Source organism: Narcine bancroftii, chromosome 4, assembly GCF_036971445.1.
Source record: "Narcine bancroftii isolate sNarBan1 chromosome 4, sNarBan1.hap1, whole genome shotgun sequence".
NCBI classification, from domain to species: Eukaryota; Metazoa; Chordata; class Chondrichthyes; order Torpediniformes; family Narcinidae; genus Narcine; species Narcine bancroftii.
In genome coordinates, this window is record NC_091472.1 from 309643135 (window position 1) to 309668822 (window position 25688).

A 25688-nucleotide genomic window follows, 5' to 3' on the forward strand; every position below is an offset into this window, starting at 1 on the left:
GATGGATGCTGAGACTTTAGCATGTGACCCACACAAAAAAAGCCCCGAGAAACCAGAACAATGGCAGGGTACTGCCTTCAATAAATGAATTAATTAACGAGCATTAATTATGCATTATGTAAGGTTTGCTTATACACTTATAATATGTTTTCATATTGTTTAACCTAATGCTCTCAACCTGTTTTTGTTTTGCTCTGGTGTCATGTTTAATCAGTAGGCATCGTCTTACTGCTGGATATAAAGCAATTACTGATACCATGTAAATAAATCAAGTAGTTAAATGAATCTTAAGATTAAATAATGCATATAATATTAGTTTATTATGTCCTTTGTGATTTCAAGACTGGCAAAGTACTGTGGCATGTTCTTTCTCTTCAGACCCACCTCATTAATCATCGCTCAGCATCAGGTTGCAACAGATACATTGGTTAAAAAAAATCTTATTTTAATTTGTACTAATTAATGCCTTGATGGTTTTTTAATCTCATTGTGTTACTTTTTTATTAATATCATTTATTAACGTATTCAGAAATATCAAGTACATCCACTTTAGAATAGTTCCTTTACTTACCACAGACCACCAACAAAAACCGGCAGTGAGAGGGAGGGGTCTGGTGAGCCAGAGGCCTTCCCCAGACTGAAGAGACTTCTATTTTAAACTTTGGGATTCAGGACGCTCCGATGAAAAGACGGAGGGTAAGCTCCTGAGGAACCTCATCCCCCATAGTGCTGGTTGCAATAAACAGATATGGGTGCAGTAATTCATGAGGTTTCAGTGAAAAAATGATATTGGTAAGACTCGTCGTCACATTCAGTCCTGCATAAATTACCTTAAATTAGCAAAACAATGAATGTTATCAATTCAGAGTGGCTTAGAACGTAAACACTTAGAAAGTTATGACAGTGAAACTGTTAAAATTCAGTACATGTGACATGAATAAATTATTGAGTAAAGATCTGAATGTCCTTTATCTTTTATTCACAACATGATTATAAAGTTCAGCAATGAATCATTAATACAACATTGAAGGTACAGTGTATTTACAAATCTATGAAATACATAAGCCGACTTCTATTTGTATGTTCTGTGGCTCTAGGTACTGCTAAGATTCATTTGCACTATTGTTACGTCGGAAGTTCGAAGCTACCCATTTAGGGGCTATTTTGGAGGTCATGACGGGGCCTAGTTATTAAGACAAGGTAGATCAAAAGGGTAGGATTGATGTAACACTGTGGCTCTTTTTAATCTTGTTCTGATATCAATTTGGAGAAAACCCACACAAATGTCAACAGAAGCAGATTGCACAAGGCTTCCATTAAATGTCTTATTCTAGAGCTGTAACACTTCCTATCAGAATAAAACGATTCTAACAAAGGCCTGGAGAATAGAGCAGAGCTTCCTGACACTACAAACATCCTTGTCTGCAGTTCTGGTCAAGGGATGATGAATCACTCTGTTCATATTTGGCTAATTAACTTATTTTTTTCTATGACATGTGAGTGGTCCAAGCAAAAGCAATATTTTCAGCTATACCCTGTGAGCCCAAATATCCTTCTATCTGCTGGCTGGTGCTGTGAGATAAACAACAATCAGCAAATGGGAAAAGGCATTGAAGAGGAAACTTTTAGATTAAATTGTCCTTAGGAAGATGAAACGAATCAGTCACCAGTCTGCTCCATGCCTCATTTAGAGGACAATGTCACGTAATCAAGTCCAAATTCCTTGAAGTAAAGCACCAGTGGTGTTGAGAGGTGCTCAGTAAGGTTGCGGTATCTATTTCTAATTATTCCAGTGCCAGTCCATGATCCTTTATTCTGAAGAAGCAAGAGACATTTTTTTTTAATCACTGAATTTTTGAACATTACCCATTGCAATATTCATTGTCCAATGCTGGTTTCTGGAGCCAGCACATTAAGGGAACTATGAAGAAGACACACCAATGCCTATACTTTCAAAGAAGTCTGAGGAGATTTGGCTTGCTGTGGAATATTCTACCAAACTTCTACAAGTACACTGACTGGATGCATTTTAGCTTTTATTGGTAATTTGCATTCCCAGGCATGCAGAAGCCTGCAAAAAGTAGCATAGTTATTTCCATCACAAGCTCTGATCTCGCGTCGACTGAAGATATCAATGTGAGGTGCTGCCTGAAGAAGGCAGCCAATATCATAAAGGATCCCCATCCTCTTCTCACTGCTACCTTCAGGAAGAAGGCACAGAGATCTGAAGACCAGTGTAAGAACAATCTCTTTACCAATGGTTATCAACCTCACCCCCCCCCCCCCCCCACCCACCCCCCAATTACACTAACCATGCACTTCTCTGTCATCACAAAAGGCCTGACTGCACTAATGTAAGACACTTTTTTTCTTGCATTATGGTAACTGAATATTTATCTTCTGTAATTATTAATTGTTTTTCAATTTAATTTTATGTTTTCTTTTGTAGTTTGTTATGAACCAGTACGTAAGAATTTCAGTACATATGCACATTTAAAAATGGATATGACAATAAACTCATCAGCTTTCAAAATTGGTCGTTGGCAATTATCTTATTTATACGACTTCAGAACCCAGTCAAAAACACAATGAAGATTTAGCTTCCTGAACACTTTGGGTGTATTTTATGGATTTTGGGCCGCTGATCACCAAGTCACCTTAAAATGTTCCTATCACATGCAATTTTCTAGATATAACCTAATTCGGTCATATTTTAAGTCAAGTATACATAACTACAAAGTGCAACATGTCATCAAAAATTCATTTTCTGCATTCGCACTGGAACTTTGTCCTGGCTTATCTTGGTACAGACAAACACGATGAAAGGCTTCGCCAGGACTTTGCAACAATGGAAAAGCATTATCAGCGCAACTGGAGTCCATCTATGGAGGCCGACTATTGTTGGACACTGACACAAGGGGCACCAGATGCTGAGTACAAACGAAAATCAGTGGCCAAATTCTAATGCAATGTGTCAGCTAAAGTCAATCAAAGTCAATTTAATGTTTCTCCAACTTCCTACGAGATACAGCAAATCTGAAATTATCTTTATGTTCATCTTGCAGTTGTTTATCATAATCCTGTATTTCTTTTCAGGAAGCAAACATTTTGAAAAAAATTGTTGTCCAGTGAAATTATTTCAGCAAAATACTGTATACTTCATTATGATAAAACATATGGATTTGGAACCTTTCCAAGTTTATTCATGTCCAGTGAATCATCCTGTGTATACACCTATCTACGTCCCTAGTTCTCACCACAGATTTGCAACAACCAGAATTTATCGTGGTCTGCCGTAAAATCTTAAGCATTATTTCAAAAGGTAGAACTGGGTGTCGTTTGTCTGGACAGAACTCATCACATCTCTCAGACGCATGGTCATGGCAATCAAGGGTCTGAAATTACCATGAACAAAGCACTCAAACACACCTGTTAAGTACTGTGCTTTAAACCAAATATCTTTCACACGTAAGACATCAGAATTATAAAGAGGCGTCATCTAAGTGAATGAAAATGCTGAGAATGTGATTGAAAGTTTCATTTTATACTCATTCCATTCTGGCTACATCCAATTATTCCAAACAAGCTTAAAAATAAAAGGTATCATTACCTCACTCTCCACGTAGAGCTGTTTTCTCGGAAGAGTCTCTGAACTAGTTGCGTATAAAGGTAACCTTATAATCCAGTATCTCTTTGCTGTTATTCACTGTTTCCTCTGTGTCCTTAATGTGCTTCATTTCTCCTGAAAGTAACAGGTTAAGTCTAAGTTCCTTGACAGAATTCTGTGTTACATATAGGGTAGAAAACACAATCCTTAGAGTTAGCATTATCTTTTGATTGCCTTCCCGTTGCTTCCTCCTGCGAATGTAGACCGAAGAACGTTTCCCTTGATGATCACAACAGGGCTCATCTGTGGACATCTATGTATATCACACTGATTTACATTTTGGTACCTGGTCAACCTATGTTAGACCCAAAGGAAAACTGCAATGGCCGCAGGATGAGCAAGATTAAGTCATCAGTCCTTGGAGATTCTGCTGTGACATCATATCCAAATCTTATTGCCTCACACCCCTGAGAGACTGAAGATATAAAATTGACAAAATCTGTTGTTTCTTTCACGTGAGACCTATTCATCCTGTAAGTGTAATGTTGGCCTCAGTGTTAAATAACAGCTGTCATCTTCATAAAAGGGCTGAAGTGAGCAAGACACATCTTGTAGGAATGCATCTCTGCTTATGAAGAGGGACTCAGTGGAGAGAGCAGGGATCACATTACAAAACAATTGCCATACAGACAGTTTTCTTGGAATGCCACATTGGAGATGTCTGCATTCAACTTTAAGAGCCATTGCAGTGAACTTAAAGATTCAACTTTCCATTCCACATACCACAGCTCAAGCCCAGACTGTAATGCATCAGCTTTGCACATCTGCATAATATACCCTTCCACACATCTGGGAAAGGTTTGCCCTGTTGGATGCAGAAAGGCATGCCAATTTGGGAAAGATAAGGAATTTGCAGAACTCATCACAAAATCCAAGAAAGGTGTCTGGTTTGTTTCGGACACTGCTGAGCTCCATGACCAGTTTCAGTCCTGTTGGAAGTCCTTCATCTTGGTTCTCAGATCCTGCGCTAATTGTGTGGTGGTGGGGGTAGTGTGTGGTTTTTTTTTCATGTCAGTGGTGGGGAGCCCAATAGAAAATTCAGCTTGAAGTCCTGGACCATCAAGATTTGACTTTGAAATGTAAGGTTTGTTTTCCCATACAACTCAGAACACACAGGCGAACTATGAATCTCACTTTGACACCTGAGATCACCAATTCTAACCAATGTCTGAACATTACTGCCCACTTCTATAAAAAGAGATTAATCTGTGCTGGTGACTCCTTTGGGTAGATACAGAGTCAGTGGATCCACTTTGGTGCTGATCAAGTGGCAGATGAACCTTTCATGTTTATGCAGGAAACAGATAGTCCACATCTTTGCTCTTTATTTTGTATGTTGTGCCATCATGTGGTGAAACACAATCCCTTAACAAAATAGATGCTGCAGAATCCAATTCAATATCAGATCTCCTGAGGCACCACACCTTTCAAGTTTGTACCTCACAACAACCAAAAAAAGAGGTTATGGAAATGAGGAATTGCTGTGTAGTAGGTTTAAACAGGTGGCACATTGTGGATCAAAGGGCCTGCACTGTGCTGTAATGTTCTATGTTTTAATACTTATGGTGATCAAGTCACGGAGTCACACTGCACAGAAAGATGCTTTCACCTCTCATTGCCCTGCTGACCACGCAGCACCTTTCGACATTGCAGACGTGTTACCAATGGAGATTGAAAATCTTTATTCGTTAAAGTCCCCACATGTTCATGGTTATCCTGTTCAATGTAGTTGCTGTAATTATCTAGTCTTGAAACTCTTTCCCCTTTTGACAGTGCTGCATCTGTGAAGCCAGATGTCCCAAACATTATAGTGCCCTGAAATGAGGGGACTATGTATAAAAAGTGGTGTAATTTCTACATGATCAAATCAAAATGTATACAAATAACTTTGAATAAAATCTGGAATGTGCACTTTAATTGCATGTAAATTATTTGATTGCAAATTTAAAACTGTGGAACACAGGGGAAAATAAAGGAAAAAAAGAATCTTTGTTCCAAACATTAGGAGGGCACTGTACCTTACTCAACTAGTCAAAATCCTTCCAGGATAAAGTTGGCTCTCACTAGTGACACGAAATGGCTGATCTTGTCTTGAATCGAGTTGGATTAGGCCACTACTTAAATTCATCAGCTGTCAACTGCCATCACCTGAGCTGGAGCCAGAGGGACAAACAACCTGAATTCTCCCACTCAGGCGGTGAGCACAGTGATGTCAGAGGGACAGGTAAGCCTGAGGTGATGTACTAACAAGGCTCTACCCCCAGGATATGCTTTAACAGGTAAGGCTGGCAGCAAAAACTCACGTCCTGTCAAAGCTGCCAAGTTACAACTTCTGAAGCTAACAATGGGAGAAAGAGAAGCAAAAGAGATACCCCTCAGAGGCACGGAGTGACTGTGGATTTGCCTCCAATGCTCCCGTAGCTTCTGCAGCCAGACAGAATCCAGTTCAAACCATCGGCAACCTGAGTTCAAGATCCAAACCTAACACAATCAGGAAGCCTTCAGCGCCCGAGCCCTTCTTGCCCGCAGCACCGTCTCAAATCCTGGTTCCGCTACCTGGTTTCCATGAACCAATCTCCAACTGCCTGCAGCCTCTGTGTGGGTCCTTCAACTGCAAGTTGCCAGCAGCCCTCAGTCTCTGTGAGTCCTTCGACCACAAATCGGCAACAGCCAACAGGCTGTGTGAGCCCTACGACTGCAAGTCGCCAACAACCTGCAGCCTACGTGAGTCCTCCCGCAGCTGAGCCCCTGGATGACCCTCTGATGTGATCACCATCCTGCTGGGACATCTCCTATGCTTCTCCTTCTCCACAGGAGGTGTTCTCCCCATGGTGCCCTGCTTCTGACTGCTGCTCCCTGGAGACTGCAACCCCTTATGGTATGCTGCCCAGCATGGGTGCTGCCATTTTTGGCACAGACTTTGGTGGTGGTGGGATTTTTAAAAAAACTCCATTTTGGTTCCTTTCTTTTTCTTTGGCTTGGCTTCGCGGATGAAGATTTATGGAGGGGGTAAAAGTCCACGTCAGCTGCAGGCTCGATTGTGGCTGACAAGTCCGATGCGGGACAGACAGACACGGTTGCAGCGGTGGCAGGGGAAAATTGGTGGGTTGGGGTTGGGTGTTGGGTTTTTCCTCCTTTGCCTTTTGTCAGTGAAGTGGGATCTGCGGTCTTCTTCAAAGGAGGTTGCTGCCCGCTGAACTGTGAGGCGCCAAGATGCATGGTTTGAGGCGTTATCAGCCCACTGGCGGTGGTCAATGTGGCAGGCACCAAGAGATTTCTTTAGGCAGTCCTTGTACCTTTTCTTTGGTGCACCTCTGTCACGGTGGCCAGTGGAGAGCTCGCCATATAACACGATCTTGGGAAGGCGATGGACCTCCATTCTGGAGACGTGACCCACCCAGCGCAGCTGGATCTTCAGCAGCGTGGACTCGATTTAACAGGCTGTTTAAAGCTTGTGTTGGGCTATGGGCATCAGGACTGGGCACTAAGACCCTGTGGAACAGTATTGGTCTCCACACCCTTCTCTCTGCCACCATTTATTTTTCATATGTTATCTTAACATATTCCAGCCCATTTTATATTATCATATTTTCATATTCCAGCCCAGCTTATAATGTCTCACTACACAATGATCCTGGTGGCATCAAAATGTCCACATAGACATGCACATACATGAACAAAGACCATTACAATTACGACCCTGAACATCTTAGGGTTAAAACTACAACAGGTTGGATTATTAGTCCTTCTATCTCTTGGTGAACATCACTCACCCTAAGTGAACATTTTTGCTTAAAGTCTAACACATTTCCATCTGACCCAAAACACATGACTTGTAGTCAGATCCACAGATACATTGAGTGGGTTTATAATGCACAAGATAATAACTTATATATTAAAATAAATTAATCATATTCCTTCAGAGCATGGAAAAGATGCGTATCACACCACTGCCTTCAGTTCATTATCCATTTTATACTGATTGCCTGCTGAGGTTGGAGAAGTTTTATTTGTTTGGAAACTCAATTATTTGATATACTTTTATTTGTGCTGTATTTCATTTACCCAGACAAAGAGATATAAGCTGTGGTTGATGTTTTCAAAATAATCTAAAGATGTGAGCGCGTCACCCCCTTTTTTTTAATCTTTGGAACCCATTGCATGAACACATCTAATTTTGAAAAGGAAGCTGGAATGGTTTCAAACCTCGGCTATGACAACTCACTTTCCGCAATCAATTTGGATCACCATTTTGATCAGAACGTAAAACACCATTTGGCTCAGAAGGTGAGCTGAGCTTTTCTGTAAATCTGTTCAACATATTGAGTTTGTTTGCAAATTTATACAAATCTATACAAATATAATAGCTGAACATAACTTCTTTCTAATTATTTCTTATCTTCACCTTGAAGTTTCAAAATGAAAATTCAATTCCACAGGTTAAATACATTAAAATGAATTCTCTACTCTGAATTTAGAAGGGTCAAAGGTGATTAGATTACTGTTCAAGGGATTAAGGTGAATTGGTAATATCAATAAACAAAGTATTTCTGCCTAATGATAAAAGACAATATCGTTTCAAACTAAGAGTGACGTTAAGAAACAATTTGAAGTACAGTGAGTGGTGGAAGTTTGGCACACTTTTCTACACTTTGACATTGGCTGCAAGGTTAATTATTACGTTTACGCTTGGGAGTGATGGATTCCTGTTCACCAGGTGATGTAACCTAAGGACAGGTGTCTGGAGGTAGGTCACTGGTCAGTGATGGCTTGACCGAATGGTGGAACGGGTGGAAGGGCCAACCAGTCTGCAAGTGAAAGAATGAACAACTGTTGAAAATGTCCCATTGCCCAATAATACTGGGAATATGCCAAACATTTCATTTAATTCTCCAGCACTGCCTTATTTTCTGGATCTAAATTCTAATTAGTTGGCTGGTGAGATTTAAAAATAGATGTTTGTTTAGGTGTTCGACCTGTTTAGAAAATCACCATTTCCCTTTAACTGTGGTTGAGGCAGTGGATGATTGGTCCTTATAAACGTGAAATGATTCTGTCAATTATATAATTTAATGTATGTTAGAAACTTACTTTTAGAACTCTTTCCTGGCTACCCATAAGTCAAATTGACAGCCAAATGTTACATGAATATTACTTACTAAACTTTCACCAACTTCTCTGGTTTTGGAGCATGAATGATTTAGCAACGCTTTGGAGACTCTTAATAGGTTTCCCTTACATGGTTATTTTCTTCCTCTTGTTAGCTGAACGTTAATGGACTGGACATTTTGTTTAATGACTACAAAATTTAACTCCAGAAAATGCAAGAATAACTTATATTTTCTTGAAAGTGACTATGTTGATGTTTTGCCTCGATGATTTCTTCTGGTAGAAGATGATCAACTTGAGGGATTGGCCTCCGTTTATCCTGCCACAGATTCTCCCTGACCCATTACATATTCCCAGCATCATTTATTTCAGACTTCTAGCCCCTACTAAATTCTGCACTAATAATGCAAGTATATACTTTTAAATTCCTTCTTCCATCCATTTATATGTGTCCTCCAGATGGATGCTATTGTCAACCACTTTCTATTAGTCTCCACTCTATCAGACATTCCCTTCATTTCTTCTCAGCTCTCTTTACTGTTACAAAAAAACATTCTACATTTTCCCATTTCTGAGAAAGGGTCCTCAACCTGAACTTTGAGTTAAACAAGATAACCTGCAGAGGGTAATACAAGAAAATCTGCAGATACTGGGACTGAGCACACAATACATAGAAACAACCTGATCCTCCACCTGAGCTTTGTTTCTCTCTCTCTCTCCACAGATGCAACCTGGCCTGCTGAGTCTTTCCAGCATCTTCAGTGATACTCCAAATTTAAAACATATGCAGTTTTAATTTTGCTGGTTGATTATTGTCGAAGGAGTTTTCCCATTCACAGATTGATTTACATAAACCCTTGAAAATTTTGTGCATCCATTTTAAATTTATCTCCGTCTAAATTGAATATTTTAGACAGTTATTGACACACAGCATTTCACCTTGAAAATGTGGATTCTGTAAAGATTTAGATCTGACCTGATGTAACCGGAGATGAGCACTCGACAAAGAAGTGCCCACATTAAGATTATCAGCAGGTCACCACACATTGTCTGGTGCAGTTTGACCACAATTTTAAAAGGGCTTGAACTTAATATGTTTAGTCTCAATTATTTATTTGAGAATCCACACAATATCTTCTGATTTCCTTTAACAATATGTGACAGAAGATAGATATGTTTTTGGGAGATATATTGGGGCAGGGTTTTTAGTGTACATACAAACACTTTAAAACAGATCTTATTTAAAATACTGGAGCTCTGCTCATGCTAGACATGTTGGGGCCAACAGTCTTTGCAAAAGCTTTGGAGAGTGCCCAAGATACTTCACTAATGGATTATTGTTTACAAAAAAGCAACAGATGAAAGAGCTTGTTGGAGCCACATTGTGTCTGGAGTGGAACTTGCTGTTCTAGAAGGGTCACATGGTTTTGCAAGTAGAGAGAGTAAAACAGGCTTTCTCTGTGTGTGAGAGAGAGACAGATCAGTTCTACAGTTTTACAGTCAGCAGCAGCAACTAGAACTGGAACAGGACGAGCTGGCAAGCTTGTGGAAAACCCCATTTGGAAGACGGGTTTGTGAATTCTTAGTTCAGCCTGGTCAAAGCTCTTTTTGTCCATGTAAGTAATCAGGTTTCTTTTTGCTAACATATGGCTGGATGGACATAGTTTGAAAAAGAAAATTGCAGGAAGAACATCTGCGGAGCACCAGCTACAAGAAAAAACTAATTCACACACTTTGACTGTTGATTTGTGCATGTCATAGAATTCCAGAAAGAAAAAGAAAAAATAGTAAAAAGGTTGGCATTGATAAAGAAAACCCTTTTACTCTCTACAACCTCCCAGAGATGGGGTTAGACTATTATTTAAGCAGCTTTTCAGCTTGATTAAGCTTTAAAATTGTCCTTTGTTCTTAGAGTGCTGCCCAGCCAACAGTAACCTATAATCCATTGCACGTTAAGTATTAAAGCTAATTATTGGTGCAAATGTCAGTGTCATGCTTTTCAAACTAAAATTCAAATCATCCAAGAAAACTGTAAAAAATATTTTTTTTTCTGACCTCTCCAAGTTATAAATTTTATACCATTAGTTTCTCATTTATCAAGTTCCCAGTGCGAGGAAATAGTCTTCCCAATTTCAGAATCAAGATGATTCAGAAACTTAAAAGCCTCCATTCAGCAATTCTGGGCTCCAATATAAACAGATATACTTTCTGCTCATAACTGCTCTCATCCTGTTCAAGTGAACAGAAATTCTCCAACAGATGTAAAGTACACCGAATAAAGAGCATGTGCAGGAGAAATTAATGCATTTGAATAAACTCGTCAAATTTTATGGGCTTTTGCCTGGCTTTGACCAAATGTAATTATGCCGCTGAGCACCTGGTTCACTGTTTATGCAAACCCTTCAACATCTTTCCATTGATCCTCTTTTCCCGGAATTTATTATCTCATTATTGTCCAGGTAGGTTAACATCTGCCAACTCTTTCCTCTTTCTATTAACCTGAATGTCGTCCTGAGATTGTTTTGCATTTCTCCTGTTTGTTTGCCAAACTTCTGTTGCTGTGTGACATTAAACTGTGCTCCCTGCCTTCATCTTCAAGGCATCTGCATTGATCAAGAATAAAATTGAATACATCACTGTCCCCTGATGAATCCTTATTCAACCCACATAACTCCCATTTAACTTCTTCTTCCCCTATCTATCAGGATTGATTTGAACAAAATATATCTTTTAAAAAAGTAATGTGTGTGTGTGTGTGTGTGTGTGTGTGTGTGTGTGTGTGTGTGTGTGTGTGTGTGTGTGTGTGTGTGTGTGTGTGCTAATTATGATGGGATGAGGCAGGAACTAGCAAGAGTAAGTTTGAAACAGATGTTCAAGGGTGAATGCACAGACCTAATGTGGAAGAAGTTTAGGAACCATTTGTGTTCTGTTCAGGATAGGTTTGTCACACTGGGAGAGGGAAAAGATGGTAGGAAAAGGGAGCTGTGGTTGATGAAACAGGCAAGAGGAAGAAGGAAACCTATATTAGATACAGGAAGCAGGAAACAGGAAGGGCTCAAGAGAAGTACATGGTAGCCAGGAAGGAGCTTACGAAAGGACTTAGGAGAGATCAAAGGGGGCATGGAAGGCCTTGGCATATAGGATTAAGGAGAACCCCAAGGCATTCTATGCGCATGTGAAGAACAGAAAAATGATGAGAATGAAGGTGGGGCTGCTAAAGGATAAAGGAGATAACATGTGCTTCAGGGCGGCGGAGGTTGGGGAGGTCCTAAATGAGTACTTTGCTTCAGTATTTACAAGAGAAAAGGTCCTTGATTAGGGTGAGGTTGGAATAGAAGAGAAGAAGTGTGAGATTATGCAATTTGAAAGGACAGACCAGAGAGCTGAGTACAGGGTTACTGAGAGTGTGGATGAACAAATGAACCTTGGGGACCAAACCCATTCACCCCTCAAGGTCACCACACAGGTTGATAGGATAGTTAAGAAGGCCTATGGGATGCTGGGCTTCATTATTAGGCGGTCTGAGTTCAAGAGTAGATAGGTCATGTTTCAACTCTACATATCACTAGTGAGTATTGTGTTCAGTTCTGGTCACCTCATTATAGGAAGGATGTGGAAGCTGTGGAGGAGGTGCAGAGGAGATTTACCAGGATGTTGCCTGGACTGGGAAACAAGTCTTATGAGGCAAGGTTAGCAGAACTGGGACTTTTCTCTTTGGAACGTAGAAGGATGAGAGGAAACTTAGAGGTCTACAAGATTATGAGAGGCATAGATAGGATGAACAGCCAATATTTGTTTTCCAGAGTAGGAACAGCAAACACCAGAGGATGTGGATACAAAGTGAAGGGAAGTTTAGGGGAGACATGCCTGGGATCAGCCATGATCGTATTGAATGGTGGAGCAGGCTCGATGGGCCATTTTTGGCCTACTGCTGTTCCTACTTCCTATGTTCCTATGTTCCTAGATCAGGGGTAAGTTTTTTACACAGAGAGTTGTGGGTGCCTGGAATGCCTTGCCAGGGATGGTGATAGAGGCTGAAACATTGGAGGAATTTAAGAGACTCTTAGATAGGCACATGGATGGAAGAAAAACAGTGGGTTATGGGGTAGGAAGGGTTTCGTATTTTTTTATTAAGGAATATATGTTTAAAGAAATCTCTTGGTGCCTGCCACATTGACCACCGCCAGTGGGCTGATATCGCCTCCAACCGTGCATCTTGGCACCTCACAGTTCGGCGGGCAGCAACCTCCTTTGAAGAAGACCGCAGAGCCCACCTCACTAACAAAAGACAAAGGAGGAAAAACCCAACACCCAACCCCAACCAACCAATTTTCCCTTGCAACCGCCGCAACCGTGCCTGTCCTGCATCGGACTTGTCAGTCACCAATGTGCCTGTAGCAGACGTGGACATACCCCTCGATAAATCTTGGTCCGCGAAGCCAAGCCAAAGAAGAAAGAAGAAAAGAAAATATGGGTTGGCACAACATTGAGGTTTGAAGGGCCTGTACTGTTCTATGTCAATTGCTTTTGAAGGAACTAGTGAGTAAACACTTGGAAACATTAACCATCAGCAGTAATTCAGGAAAAGAACACCTCACATGACAAATCTGGAGATTTGCAAAGACACAGCTGACATAATTTTGAGGAAGAGTTAAATATTCTGTCATGAGAAGTAATTGAGCTTATAAAAATAATTCAGAATCACAATGTGTATTCAAGGAATGGGAAGTTAAACATGGGACCTAAAAGGTTATTGAATTACAAAGCAAATTATCCAGATAATAATGAATAGGAATTTTTGGCTGGAAAGAGTTTGCAAGTTTGGGAGCTTATTGGTTGGGAGGGATACATAAAGGTCCCTGCTTAGTCTCTGAAGCTCCAAAAGGAATCCTCGCTTAGTAATGAGAACAGCTGGAAATTACTTGTCCTGCCTGGAGGTAGGTCGCTTTGACCTGTGATGTTTTGGGAAGGTGGTGGAAAATCAATCCCTGCCCAGAAAATGATGCAAGTGTTTTGGCAGTTGGCTAAGTGATAAAGGAAAAATCTAATGGGATTGGAAGAGATAAGACTATTCTCATTGGAGTTTCGAAGAGAAGGAAATGAATTTATCGAAACATTTTAGAGTTTAATGTGGCTTGACAAGTTAGCTGCTGCAAGGATATTTTCCCTCATGTAGGGATCTAGAACAAGGGTCATAGATTAGAAATGGGGAACCCATTCAAGTGTACATTTGGAATCTTGGTCATGGAATATATTCGAGATCAGACAGGCAGACATTTATTCAAGAGGAGAGTCAGGGATGTGTGGAAGAGACAGAAAAAGCCAAGTCAACCATTATATTAGCGTTAAGTTCATGGTCTGAGCTACGCTCAGGTCTGTCCTTGCTCCAATTTTGATTACCGGCATGTAAACCAGAAAATGCTGGAAACCATTCAGCATCTGTCACAAGAGAAACAGAATTAGCATTTTAGTTTGATGTCCTAATGAAAGATTCCAAGGAAATGTCCTCGACCTGAAACCTTCTCTGCTTCTCTCTCCACCAATGCTGAATTTTTCCAGCAGGTTTTGTCTCCATTTCAGATTTTCCAGACCCATGGATGCTTTCCCTTTCTTATGATCTGCCGACTTAGCCAGAACTGGTGAAATGTTTTGGTGCATCTTCATGCACCGAAACATTTCAAAGCATGCTGCAACATTTTAAAATTACAAAAAAAAACCAAAATGAATTTGAATACTTGTAAAACTAAAGAACTTTTCAGCACTCTTTTAAATATATAAATGAACAATAGATTGGAAATTTAAAACAAAATTTAGGAAATTATAAATTTTTCTTATTTTTGGAATCTTATTGTAGGAGTATTGTCCATTAAAGACTTTCTCAAACCTCTTGCAGTTGTTTCCTTCCATTCAAACGAAGGAGCAAGATTAGTGATGTCCCCTCTTAACCTAGTCTAGGGTTTATCAGTGAGGCTGGAGTGTAAGTAAATGGCATTTTGTCCAAGTTATTGTTTTACCTGAGCTCCATGTTCAGCCTCTCAATGGTAAACAGCTGGTAATATTATCTGCTGTTGGATGCAAAACTGACAGTGGTAGGAGGCAGAGGATGGAAATGAAGGGTTGATTTTCAGATTGGCAGCCTGTAACCAGTGGTGATCCATAGGGATCAGTGCTGGGTCACCTGTTGGTCATCATTTTTGTCAATGGTTTGATCAAGAATGTAGATGGGACGATTGGTGGAAAGGGAGGCATTTTGGGAAGCTTAACCAGGGCAGGATGCTGAGAAGTAGTACTGAGAGTACATGGTTCCCTGAAGGTGGGAAACCAGGTAAGGAAGGTGGAGAAGGTGAATAGCATGTTTGCCTTCACTGGATGGGACATCATGTTACAGTTGTGGGAGATATTGGTGAGGTGGAACCTGGAATATTATGTGCAGATCTGGTCACCAATCTATAGGATTGGTCTATATGATTCAGCTAGAGAAGGTATTAAAAATATTTACAAGTATGTTGTCAGGCTTAGAGGGTTTAGGCTATAAGTAATCACTAGATAGGGTGGCATGGTTGGCAAAGCGGTTAGCGCAATGCCTTTACCACACTAGCAATCGGGACCGGACCTGGGTTTGAATCCCACGCTGTCTGTAAGGAGTTTGTACGTTCTCTCCGTGTCTGCGTGGGTTTTCACCGGGGACTCCGGTTTCGCCCCACCCTTCAAAACGTAGACTAATTGGGAGTAAATTGGGTGGCATGGACTCGTAGGGCTGAATTGGCCTGTCACAGGGCTGTATCTCTAAATAGACGAAGACTATTTACCCTGGAGTTAAGGAAGCTGAGGAGTAACCTTATAGAGGTTTAGAAAACCATGGGGCACAAATAACATCAATGGTTGCAGTCTTATTTTCCAGTAGTGAGAAGTCTAAATGTGGAGGGCATAGGCTCTAGATGAGAAGGGAAAGATTTAAAGGGAATCTCAGGGGAAGATAGTGGATATAAGGAGACAGTCACACCCAAGAGGCATGGGAAAGGTAACTCGGTGTCTGTTAGGAAAGCGAAGGGGAATAGGCAATTAGCACAAGGAGATAGTGGAGGCATAAGTAATGATCGTCTGAGAATCAATAAATTCTGGCATGGTTCTAGATTACTGGAAAATTTCAACTGTCACTTCACCATTTGAAAATGGGGGGAGGCAGAAGAAAGGAAATCACAGACCTGTTAGCCTAACATCAGTGGTTAGGAAGTTGTTGGAGTCAATTGTCAAGGATGAGGTTATTAAGTACCTGGAGGAACATGATAAGACAGGCAAAGTCAGCGTGCTTCCCGGAAAACCTACTGCATTTATTTTGATGAAACCAAGTTATATAAGACATTGGTGAGGCTAAATTTGGAATATTATGTGCTGTCCTGGTCACCTAACTACAGGAGGGATATCAATAAGACTGAAAGAGTGCAGAAAGGATTTACTAGGATGATGTCGGGTCTTCAAGAGTTGAGTTACAGGGAAAGATTAAACAGGTTAGGACTTTATTCCTTGGAACGAAGAAGAATAAGCAGAGATTTGATAGAGGTTTACAAAATTATGAGGGGTACAGACAGAATAAATGAGAGTAGGCTCCTTCCACTGAAATTAGGAGAGATAAGTTCAAGAGGACATGGCTTTAGGGTGAAAGGGGAAAGGTTTAGGGGGAGCTTCTTCATTCAGAAAGCTGCCTTTTAATTTGGTGGGTGCGAACTTGATCTTGAGTTTTAAGGATAAATTGGATAGGTACATGGATGGGAGAGGTCTGGAGGGTTATGGAATGAATGGGAGCAGGTTATTGGGACTCGCTGTGGTCAGCACAGACTAGAAGGGTGAAATGGCTTGTTTTCTGTGCTGTAGTTCTCTGGAGGCAAGACAAAGGAGATGCAGTGAATATTGTACATTTGGACTTTTAAAAGGCCTTTGACAGGGGCTGCATATGAGGCTGCTTGACAAGATGAGAGCCCATGGAATTACAGGAAAGATTTTAGCATTCGCTGATAGACAGGAAACAAAAAGTGGAAATAAAGAAATCCTATTTTGGTTGGCTACTGGTTACCATTGGTATTCTGCTGGTTCCAGTGTAGAGGCCACTTCTTTTTCCATTGTATGTTAATGATTTGGATCGCAGGATTAATGGTTTTGTGGCTAAGTTTACAGATCTTACCAAGATAGGCAAGCAGTGAAAAGGAAATGGAGGGTCTGCAGAGAGACTTACATAGATTAGGAGAATGGGCAAATAAATTGCAAATGAAATACAATATTGGAAAATATATGGTTATGCACTTTTGTAGAAGGAATAAATTATTTGAACACGTATAAAATCCAAAATTCGGAATTGCAAAGGGACTTAGGTATCCTTGAGCAGGATATCTTCAAGGTTAACCTCCAAGTTGTGTCGATGGTGAAGGAGGCAAATTCAATGTTGGCATTCATAGCTTGAGGAATAAGGATGTAAGAGCAGGGATGTGATGTTGAGGCTTTCTAAGGCCCTGGTGAGGCCTCATTTGGATTACGGGGTTCAATTCGGGGCATCTTATTCAAGAATGGATGTGCTGGCATTGGAGAATGTTCAGAGAAGATTTACAAGAATTATTCCTTGAATGAATGGATTAGCACATGAGGAATATTTCAGAGCTCTTAGTCTGTACTCTTTGGAGTTCAGAAGCATGAGGAGGACCTCATTAAAAAAAAATCACAAGTTAAAGGAACAGAAGCAGGCCACTAGGCGCATCGAGTCTATTCCGTGACTCTACACTAAGTTGAACTATGCTCACACCTAGTTCCAGTTTCTAGCCGTTTCCCATATCCCTTGATACTCTAACTAATGAGGTATTTATCCATATCCTGTTTAAATACTCCCAGTGATCTGGCCTCCACTGCTTGTGCGGCAGTGAGTTCCACAGATCCACAACCCTCTGGCTATAGAAGTTCTTCCTCCTCTCAGTTTTGATTGGATAACTTCTAATTTTAAGATTATGACCCCTTGTCCTCGATTCACCCATCAAGGGAAACATCTTATCCGCAATCCTCTGTCAAAACCTTTCAATATTCTAAATGTCTCTATGTGATCCCCTTCACTCTCCTATACTCCAACGAATACAACCCAAGAGCTGTCAAACGTTCCCCATACGCCAGCCCCTGCATTTCAAGAATCATCCTAGTAAATCTCCTCTGCACCCTCTCCAGCAACATCACATCCTTTGTAAGATAGGGAGCCCAAAACTGTACACAGTTCTCCAAATGGAATCTCACTAGTGACCCGAAGAGTCTCATTAACTCCTCTCTACTCTTAAACTCAATATCTCTCGAAATGAATGCTAGCATGGCATTCGCCTTCTTCACTACCAATCCCACCTGGGCATTAACTTTTAGATTACTCCCAGTGATCTGGCCTCCTCTGCTTTGTGCGGCAGTGAGTTCCACCGATCCACAACCCTCTAACTAAAGAAGTTTTTCCCCCTCAAGCATTTTGATTGTTGAAAGGTCTGGTCAGAGTAGATGTGTAAAAGTTGTTTCCCATGGTAATGGAGTCTAGGACAAGAGGGCACAACTTCAGGAATGAAGAACACCCATTTAAAACAGAGATGTAGAAGAATTGTTTTTTTAGCCAGAGAGCAGTGAACCTCTGGAATTTGCTACCATGGGTAGATGAGGAGCCCAGGTTGTCGGGTATATTTAAGGCAGAGATTGATAAGTAACTGAATAGTCAGGGTATCCAAGATTATGGGGAGTGGGACTGAGTGGGAGACTCATTGGGCTGAATGGCCTACTTCTGCTCCTATATCTTATGATCTTACAAATGGAAGGAGGCAGTGGTAGATGCAAGTATAAATGCAGGATTAAAAAAATTCATGGATGGGAACAACTCAGAAGTTGATGGGCCAAATGCTCACAAACAAATTAGCTGAGGAAAACATGGATCAGTTGGGACAAGGAGCCTGTTCTCTGCTGCAAGGTTCTACAGCTCTAGCCTGGATTTGTTTTCCCTGGAGCGTTTGAGGATAACATCACTCTGACTGCAAAAAAATTATGAGAGCATGAATAAAATAGATTGCCAACTTTTGTCTCCTAATGGCTCAAGTGCCTAAAACTTGCGGGCATAGGTTTAAAATGAGAGGGCAGAGGTTGAAAGGGGTAAATATTTTGTGTAAAGAGTAGTTGATATCTGGAATGACTGCCAAAAGTAGTGGTGGAGGCAGGAACATTTGGATAGGTAATTGAATGAGCAAGGCATTGAGGAATATGGAATGAATGCAGGAAAGTAGGACTAGTGTAGGTAGGTATGCTGGTCAGCAGAGTTGTGCTGTGACAAATGGCCTGTTTTATGCTGTACAACTCAATGACTACAGTGCGACCTGGATTTTTGGATTTGTGCTTGTACGTGCAGGACCTGCTGACACCCACAGGAAATAAGAGTTTCCACAACATTTCCCTCCAATAACTGAGTCTAAATATTTATTCCTTATGATATGCCATAGGTTGCAACAGGATATAGGATGTAGAGTTGGTCAAAAAGTGGTAGAAGGAGTTCAATCTGGATAAAGTGTGATGCGATGCATTTTGGAAGGTCAAACTTGAAGAGAGAGAGAGAGAGAGGTGGATTCTCACAGAAACGGATCTCACAGAAGTGCTGGGTCTCACACAGGGGAGAAGGAACTCACAGACAGCGGGATAACGTCACCGTGAGAGGGGGAGAATGAGACTGTGGGAGGGGCGGAAGGAGAGCCACACTGTGGGAGGGGGGGAGAATGGCATCCTGGGGGGGGACAGCTCTGTGGGGGGGGGAGAACATCATGCAGAGGGTGGGGGAGAGGTCTTGCCTGCACAGAGTGGGGGGAGCCTCCAACGCAGCGAGCAGGGGAACCATGCACTGAGGTGGAGCTCGCCACACACCAAAGTTGGGAACTGTGCACAGAGGTGTGTGGGGGGTGCCTCACACTGTGGTGGGGGTGCAGCTGTGCACCGGCCAGCCCAAATAAATTTGGATCCGGTCCGTGGGTTGCCCACTCCTGTCTTAAACAGTCCTCTTTGCATCTGAGATATATTTATTTACTCAGAATCTAGCATTTAATAATAACACATCACTGTTGCAATGTTCAATCCATCACCATGGAAATGACTGTTAAGCTCAGAAGCAAATATAAAACAAATGCTAAGACAAAAACAGAAATGACAGAAGAACTCATCAAGCAGCATCTGTGGAAATTAAACCAGTTAATGATTTGAGTCAGTGACCATTGCCCTCTCCTTCATAACAGAGCACAGAGGGAAAGGTGAGAAGAGAGCAGATCTTACAGCTTTTAAAGCAGAACTGGGGGAATAAGATGGGAGTGAAGTCTGGGAATAAAACCTATACGGAGATAGGTTAGAAAAGATCAGTTGGTAAAGAGCACGAGTGCTGCCCACTAGCAAGATATTTTAAAGAAATAGGATGAGAGCTGACATGAGCATGGTGAAGGAAAATTCAATGTTCATTCAAAAGGATTAGACACCAGCTGAGATGAAGGATAAGATGTCAAGTTTACAGAATGGGAATGGGGTTGAAAATTAAGTTTGTATGCAAAATGAAGCTCAAGACAACCCTTATGGAGTGGAGGTACTCTGCAGAGTGAACGTCCAATCTGTGTTTCGTTTCTCTATCGAAGAGACCGTTTTTTGAACACTGATTGACTACCTTACTAGAAGTGCACTGCTTCACCAAGAATGGCTGTTCACTGGATGGAGAGGTGGGAAGATGTGAATGGAAATGTCGTTGCATCTCCTTAATTGCCTGCAAAGGTCCATGGGCTGGGGAGTGGTGGGAATGGAAGTGCAGACCAGGGAGTCACCAAGTTACCTGTTCCTGTAAAATCCAGAAAGTGGGGGTGAGGAAGGGAGAAGACATGATTGGTGGTAGGCTCAGGCTGAAGGTATGTCAATAACTGACATATCCCTTATATTTTGGCATATAAGTCGACCCCCCCCACCCCCCCTTACAGTTCATTTTAAGTGTTTTAAAAGCTCACAACGCTTGAGATGGGCCATTGACCGGCATAAACGTCGGTCCCCATAGATTGCATGGATTTTTCTGTTGGGCATTGGCTGGAGGTGATTGGTATTATAGAGGGTCCGTCGACACAACACAGCACATGATCAAAATATAAAGCGAGCTTTAAGTTGAAAGCGATCGAAATGGCCAAGAAATCCAACAACTGCTGCAAGAAACTTGGATGTGCATGGGAAGTTGGTTAGAGATTGGAGGAAGGAAGAGACTTTAAGAAACATTCCAAAAAGGCAATGCTCTTTGAGAAAAGGCCAGAGTTGAAAAATCACGTTAGAGAATGGGTACATCCAAGACTGCTACAGCCACCCGAAATAAAATAAGAACATTTGCACTGCAGTGAGCCAAGTTGCACCCAGACCTGAGTGATGATTTTGAGGCTACAGTAGGCTGGTGTAATCTAATCATGAACAGGAAAAAGCTGGTATTACAGCAAAAAAAACAAAAATTGCACAGAAACTACCAAAAATAATACCAGTTTATTATACGCAACACCAGTTTGCATTGGCAAGTATCAGAAACATGGAAGAAACCCCCCTGAATCCCAACATGATAGGCAATAGAACAGTGGAATGGAAAGGTGCAAACCAGAAGTACAGGCCACAAAAGGACCAGGTTTACCGTGGTGTTATCGTGCATGGCCAACAGGACGAAGTTAAGACCCATGGTAACCTTCAAATACAAAATTACACTGAAAATGAAATTCCCTGCAGGTATTTTCATGAAAAAGGTTGGATGGATGAAAATGGTGTCAAACTATTTTGCCCTGTATCCTTACTTTTATATTCTCGTTCTTTTGAAATGAATGCCAAAATTGCATATGTCTTCTTTGCTAGTGTGGCAGAATATAGATATGTTTTGGGAGATAAACTGGAGCAGGATTTTTTAGTTTAGGTCACATACAAACACTTTAAAACAGATCTTTCTGAAATCCCATTGAGAAAATAGTTTATGGCTAACAGTTATGGTTCAGTTGGTAAAATCCAAGTAAACAATTCCATTTGCTTTGGACTGCCCTGCTTGTTACTTCTTCAAAGAATTCAAACTGATTTGTCAGGCAAGATTGCCCTGAAGCTTTGCTGACTTCAGCCTATTTTAGTTTGTGCTTTAAAGGACCCTGAAACCCCATCCTTCATAATGGACTCCAGACCTCTTATCAACCACAGAAGTCAGGTTAACTGGCCTAGAAGTTCCTGCCTTTTGCCATTCCCTTCTTAAATGCAGTGACATTTGTAATTTAGCAGTTTTTCTGGAACAATTCCTGATGGACGATTCTTGAAAGATCACGACTGATGCATTCACAATCTCTCCAGCTGCATCTTTCAGAACCCTGGGGCGTAGTCTGTCTGGTCCAGGTGACGTCCACCTTCATCTCCTTCAGCTTCCCAAGCACAATCTCCTTAGTAATAATGACTACCCTCACTCCAGCCACAGCCTCTCGAATTTCTGGCATGTCGCTGGTGTTTTCCATGGTGAAAACTGATGTAAAATACCTATTCATTTATTCCATCATTTCTTTGTTCCCCATCACCACCTCTCCAGTATCATTTTCTGATGTCCTCTCTTGCCTCTCTTTATATATCTGAAAAATTTTTAGTGGTCTCTTTTTTTTGTTACTGTCTGGTTCACCTTCATCTTTAATCTTTTCTCCCCTTATTGCCTTTTTGTTCCCTTCCGTTGGATTTAAAAAGCTACTGTATATCAGCTCTTTTGCTTTCATGCTAACCTTGAATTCCCCTGTCAGTCACAGTTCCCTCATCGGCCACCACCACCCCACCCCCGGCCATGATTTTATTGAGTGGCGGAGTAGGCTGGACCAGCCAGATGATCCACTTCTACTTCTACTGCTTCCGTTCCTGTGAAAACTGAGTATCTGTAAAGAAACTGACAAGAGAAAAACCAGCAGTAACTCGATCCTGAGCAAGTTTATCTTCAAGGAATATAGAAACTATAGAGGAAAACAACCAGAGGTGAATGGGCAATGGAAACTTCTACTGGTTTATTTCACATAGACAGCAAATAATCTTTTTAAACAGTTCACTTGTCTTGCAATCAAAAGCCTGTGAGTTCAAGCCCACATACAGAGACTTCGGTACATTATGCACAGACAACTATAAAATACTATCACAAAGTGCTGTTTCAGCCAACTGAGTGAAATTCATGTAGAAATTCACCAATAAGTTTGTGCACAGTGAAATTTCTTGGGAGTGCAATCAGATAGAAAAGAACTGGCAGCGCTGCCAGAACTGCTACCACTGGTGAGGACCTTCGGGAAGCGAGGGAGTGAAGATGCAGCGCTCCCGTGGGGTCCAGACGCCCGGTCAATTGCCGTCGGCTCTGCACAGCTTTGGACGGCCCCTTGAGGGAGCTGACGGTGCTTTTATTTGAAATCCTGCGATCGCGGGTCTGCGTCCAAGTTGGCGGCGTCTATTAATTGGTAGCAGCCATGGGGAGGGGGGGAGAGCTGCAGACTCTGGGGAAGTGGAGGACTAGGTCAGGGCACCAGAGGGTCGCCACCATTCCCACTCCACCCCCCGCCCTCCCCGGCTGAGGAGAAGCAGGGGAGACACCCGCGGGGATGGTGACCACGGAGGAAGACCAGCCAGGGGGCTCTGCGACTGAGGGACCAGTGCGTGCGGCGGGCTGCTGGTGACCCGAAGCGAGGAACCCGGGGAAGCTGTGGGGCTGCTGGAGTCTGGCTTGAACTGCCTGATGGGGTACCAGGTATCAGAATTGGGATGCGAGGAGGTGCCGAGGCCACCGAGGGGTTTCTGACCGTGTCAGAAGTTTGGATCCGGAGCTCTGATTGGCTGCGGGGACTGTGGAAGCGAATCTACAGACACCCAGGGGGTTTGGAGGAACTATTTTTTGCTTCTCTCTCTCTGAATGTAAGACTATAAGAGGTGCTTAGGCAATTCCTGCCAGTGGTGAATTTGTCTGCCTTGAAAAAAGAAATTTCATGTAATATGTTTCTACAATAATAACTTGAATCTTGAGATAACTATTCAATCTTTATTCTCGAGTTGTTGATTGATGGATACATATTGGGATGATATCAGTATAATTTACCTGCCCCCTTCAGAATATTGCTATTTCTTTATTTTTGCATCGATGGCACAAATAGATGGCGCCACTGACAGGGCAGCACTCTCTCAGCACTGTTCCGGAAAAGCAATCTTGATCTCACTGCTCAAGTCTCAGAATTGGGACAGATTCATAACTTTCAGAATGAAAAAGAAGATAGCTACCAACTGAGCTGCAACTTTTACTAATAACTTCAGAACTAAAAGCAACTAAAGGCATCCTGAGATAATGAAAGATGCAGGTCAACCTTTTTCTCATAAGCAAAGTTCAACTTGTTAAGGAAGATAACATATGCTACTTGAATTAAAAATAATTTAGTCCGAAAAAATAAGGCAAGTAATGAAAAACATGATAAGTTAGAAATCCAAAAAAGGGAGATTATACTCCACCAGCTCCTAGAATCTCTCCAGTTTCCCACATTCCTGTTCCCATTTTTAGTCAAGTTTATTGGAACACACATCAAGACACAAAAACTGACAGCGTCCTGGTTGTTTTTAAAGATTAGTATATTAGGCTCTGGCGGCAACATAAACTAAGGATCCTCACTTACAGTGTGCAGTCGAATTCCAGTCATTCAATGTCCAGTTGTTCAGAAATCCAAGGGTTTTAATTTATCTACCGTGCGAGCTTTGGGTCCGGATTGCAAATGGGTATACAGCCAGGCCAAGAGATTGAGGATTTGAGCACGTGTGCAGCCAAAGCCGGAAATACGGTTGGAAGCACTCGGCTGAGAGCAACCTGAAACTCACCAACTGAAACAGACATGCCCACACTCACCCAATTCAGTTTTCTGCTCTCCATCAATTCACCTGGGCTTGGTTTCCTTTAAATTCTTAAGGGTTGAATTTCTTGTTCTATCAGATTCACTGACATTCATTACACTGTTGTATAGCAGGTCAAAAAAGGGAAATAGAAGTGAGTTGGGTATTGATAGGAATTACATCAAATATAAATTTTTAAAAGAGCAGCCGGCTTAGAGCTCAGGTCCAGAATTCTTCTATGATGACAAAAAGATAAGGATGGCGAGGTTCAGCAATCTTGGATGACGAGAGATACTGTAAGCTTAGTCTAAAAGAGAAAGGGAATGAGGAATGGGAAAGAAATGAAAACATTAATGGGGGTGTATTACAGACTCCCTAATGGACAGAGGGAATTCGAGGAGAAAATTTGTAAGGAGATAGCATATATATGCAGTAAACATAAGGTGGTGATTGTAGGAGATTTTAACTTTCCACACATTGACACCCATACTGTAAAAGGGCTGGATGGGTTGGAGTTTGTCAAAAGTGTTCAGGAAAGTTCTCTAATACATAGAAAGCCGACTTGAGCAGGGGGCAGTATTGGATCTCCAATTAGTGAGTGAGATAGGTCAGGTGACAGAGCTTTGTGTTGGTGAACACTTTGGGTCTAGTGATCATAATGCCACAAGTTTTGGGCTAATTATGGAGAAGGATAGGGCTGGGTCTAAGGTTGGGTTCCTTGATGGAACAAGGCTAATTTCGAGGAGATGTGAAAGGATTTAGAAGGTGCAGATTGGGATCATTTATTTTCTGGGAAGGATGTAACAGATAAGCAGAGGATATTCAAAGTGGAAATTTTGATAGTACAGAGTCGGTCTATCCCTGTGAGGATTAAAGGAAAGGTTAGAAAATATAGGGAGCCTTGGTTTTCAAAGGATATTGGGAATTCGGTTCGGAAGAAGAGGGATGTGTACAATAGATGTTATCATCATCGTGGCCCATCCCTTCGCGAACGAAGATGAACACGGTGCCT

At 41.6% G+C, this 25688-nt stretch overlaps 1 protein-coding gene across 10 annotated transcripts in view; it reads right to left on the reverse strand.

Annotated features, from left to right (window-relative positions):
• Positions 1 to 958: 958 nt before the first annotated feature.
• pde1a (phosphodiesterase 1A, calmodulin-dependent) overlaps positions 959 to 25688 on the reverse strand; it is a 571352-nt gene continuing 546622 nt past the window's right edge. For 9 of the 10 annotated variants that reach the window (XM_069935886.1, XM_069935887.1, XM_069935884.1 and 6 more), the window contains 2 exons: positions 3611 to 3742; positions 959 to 1815 (listed from right to left, as the gene is read on the reverse strand). In XM_069935886.1, the coding sequence (XP_069791987.1) occupies positions 3654 to 3742 (89 nt within the window). In that variant the 3' untranslated portion in view covers positions 959 to 1815; positions 3611 to 3653. The remainder of the gene's footprint in view (positions 1816 to 3610; positions 3743 to 25688) is intronic. The other variant, XM_069935891.1, reaches the window with a different exon arrangement.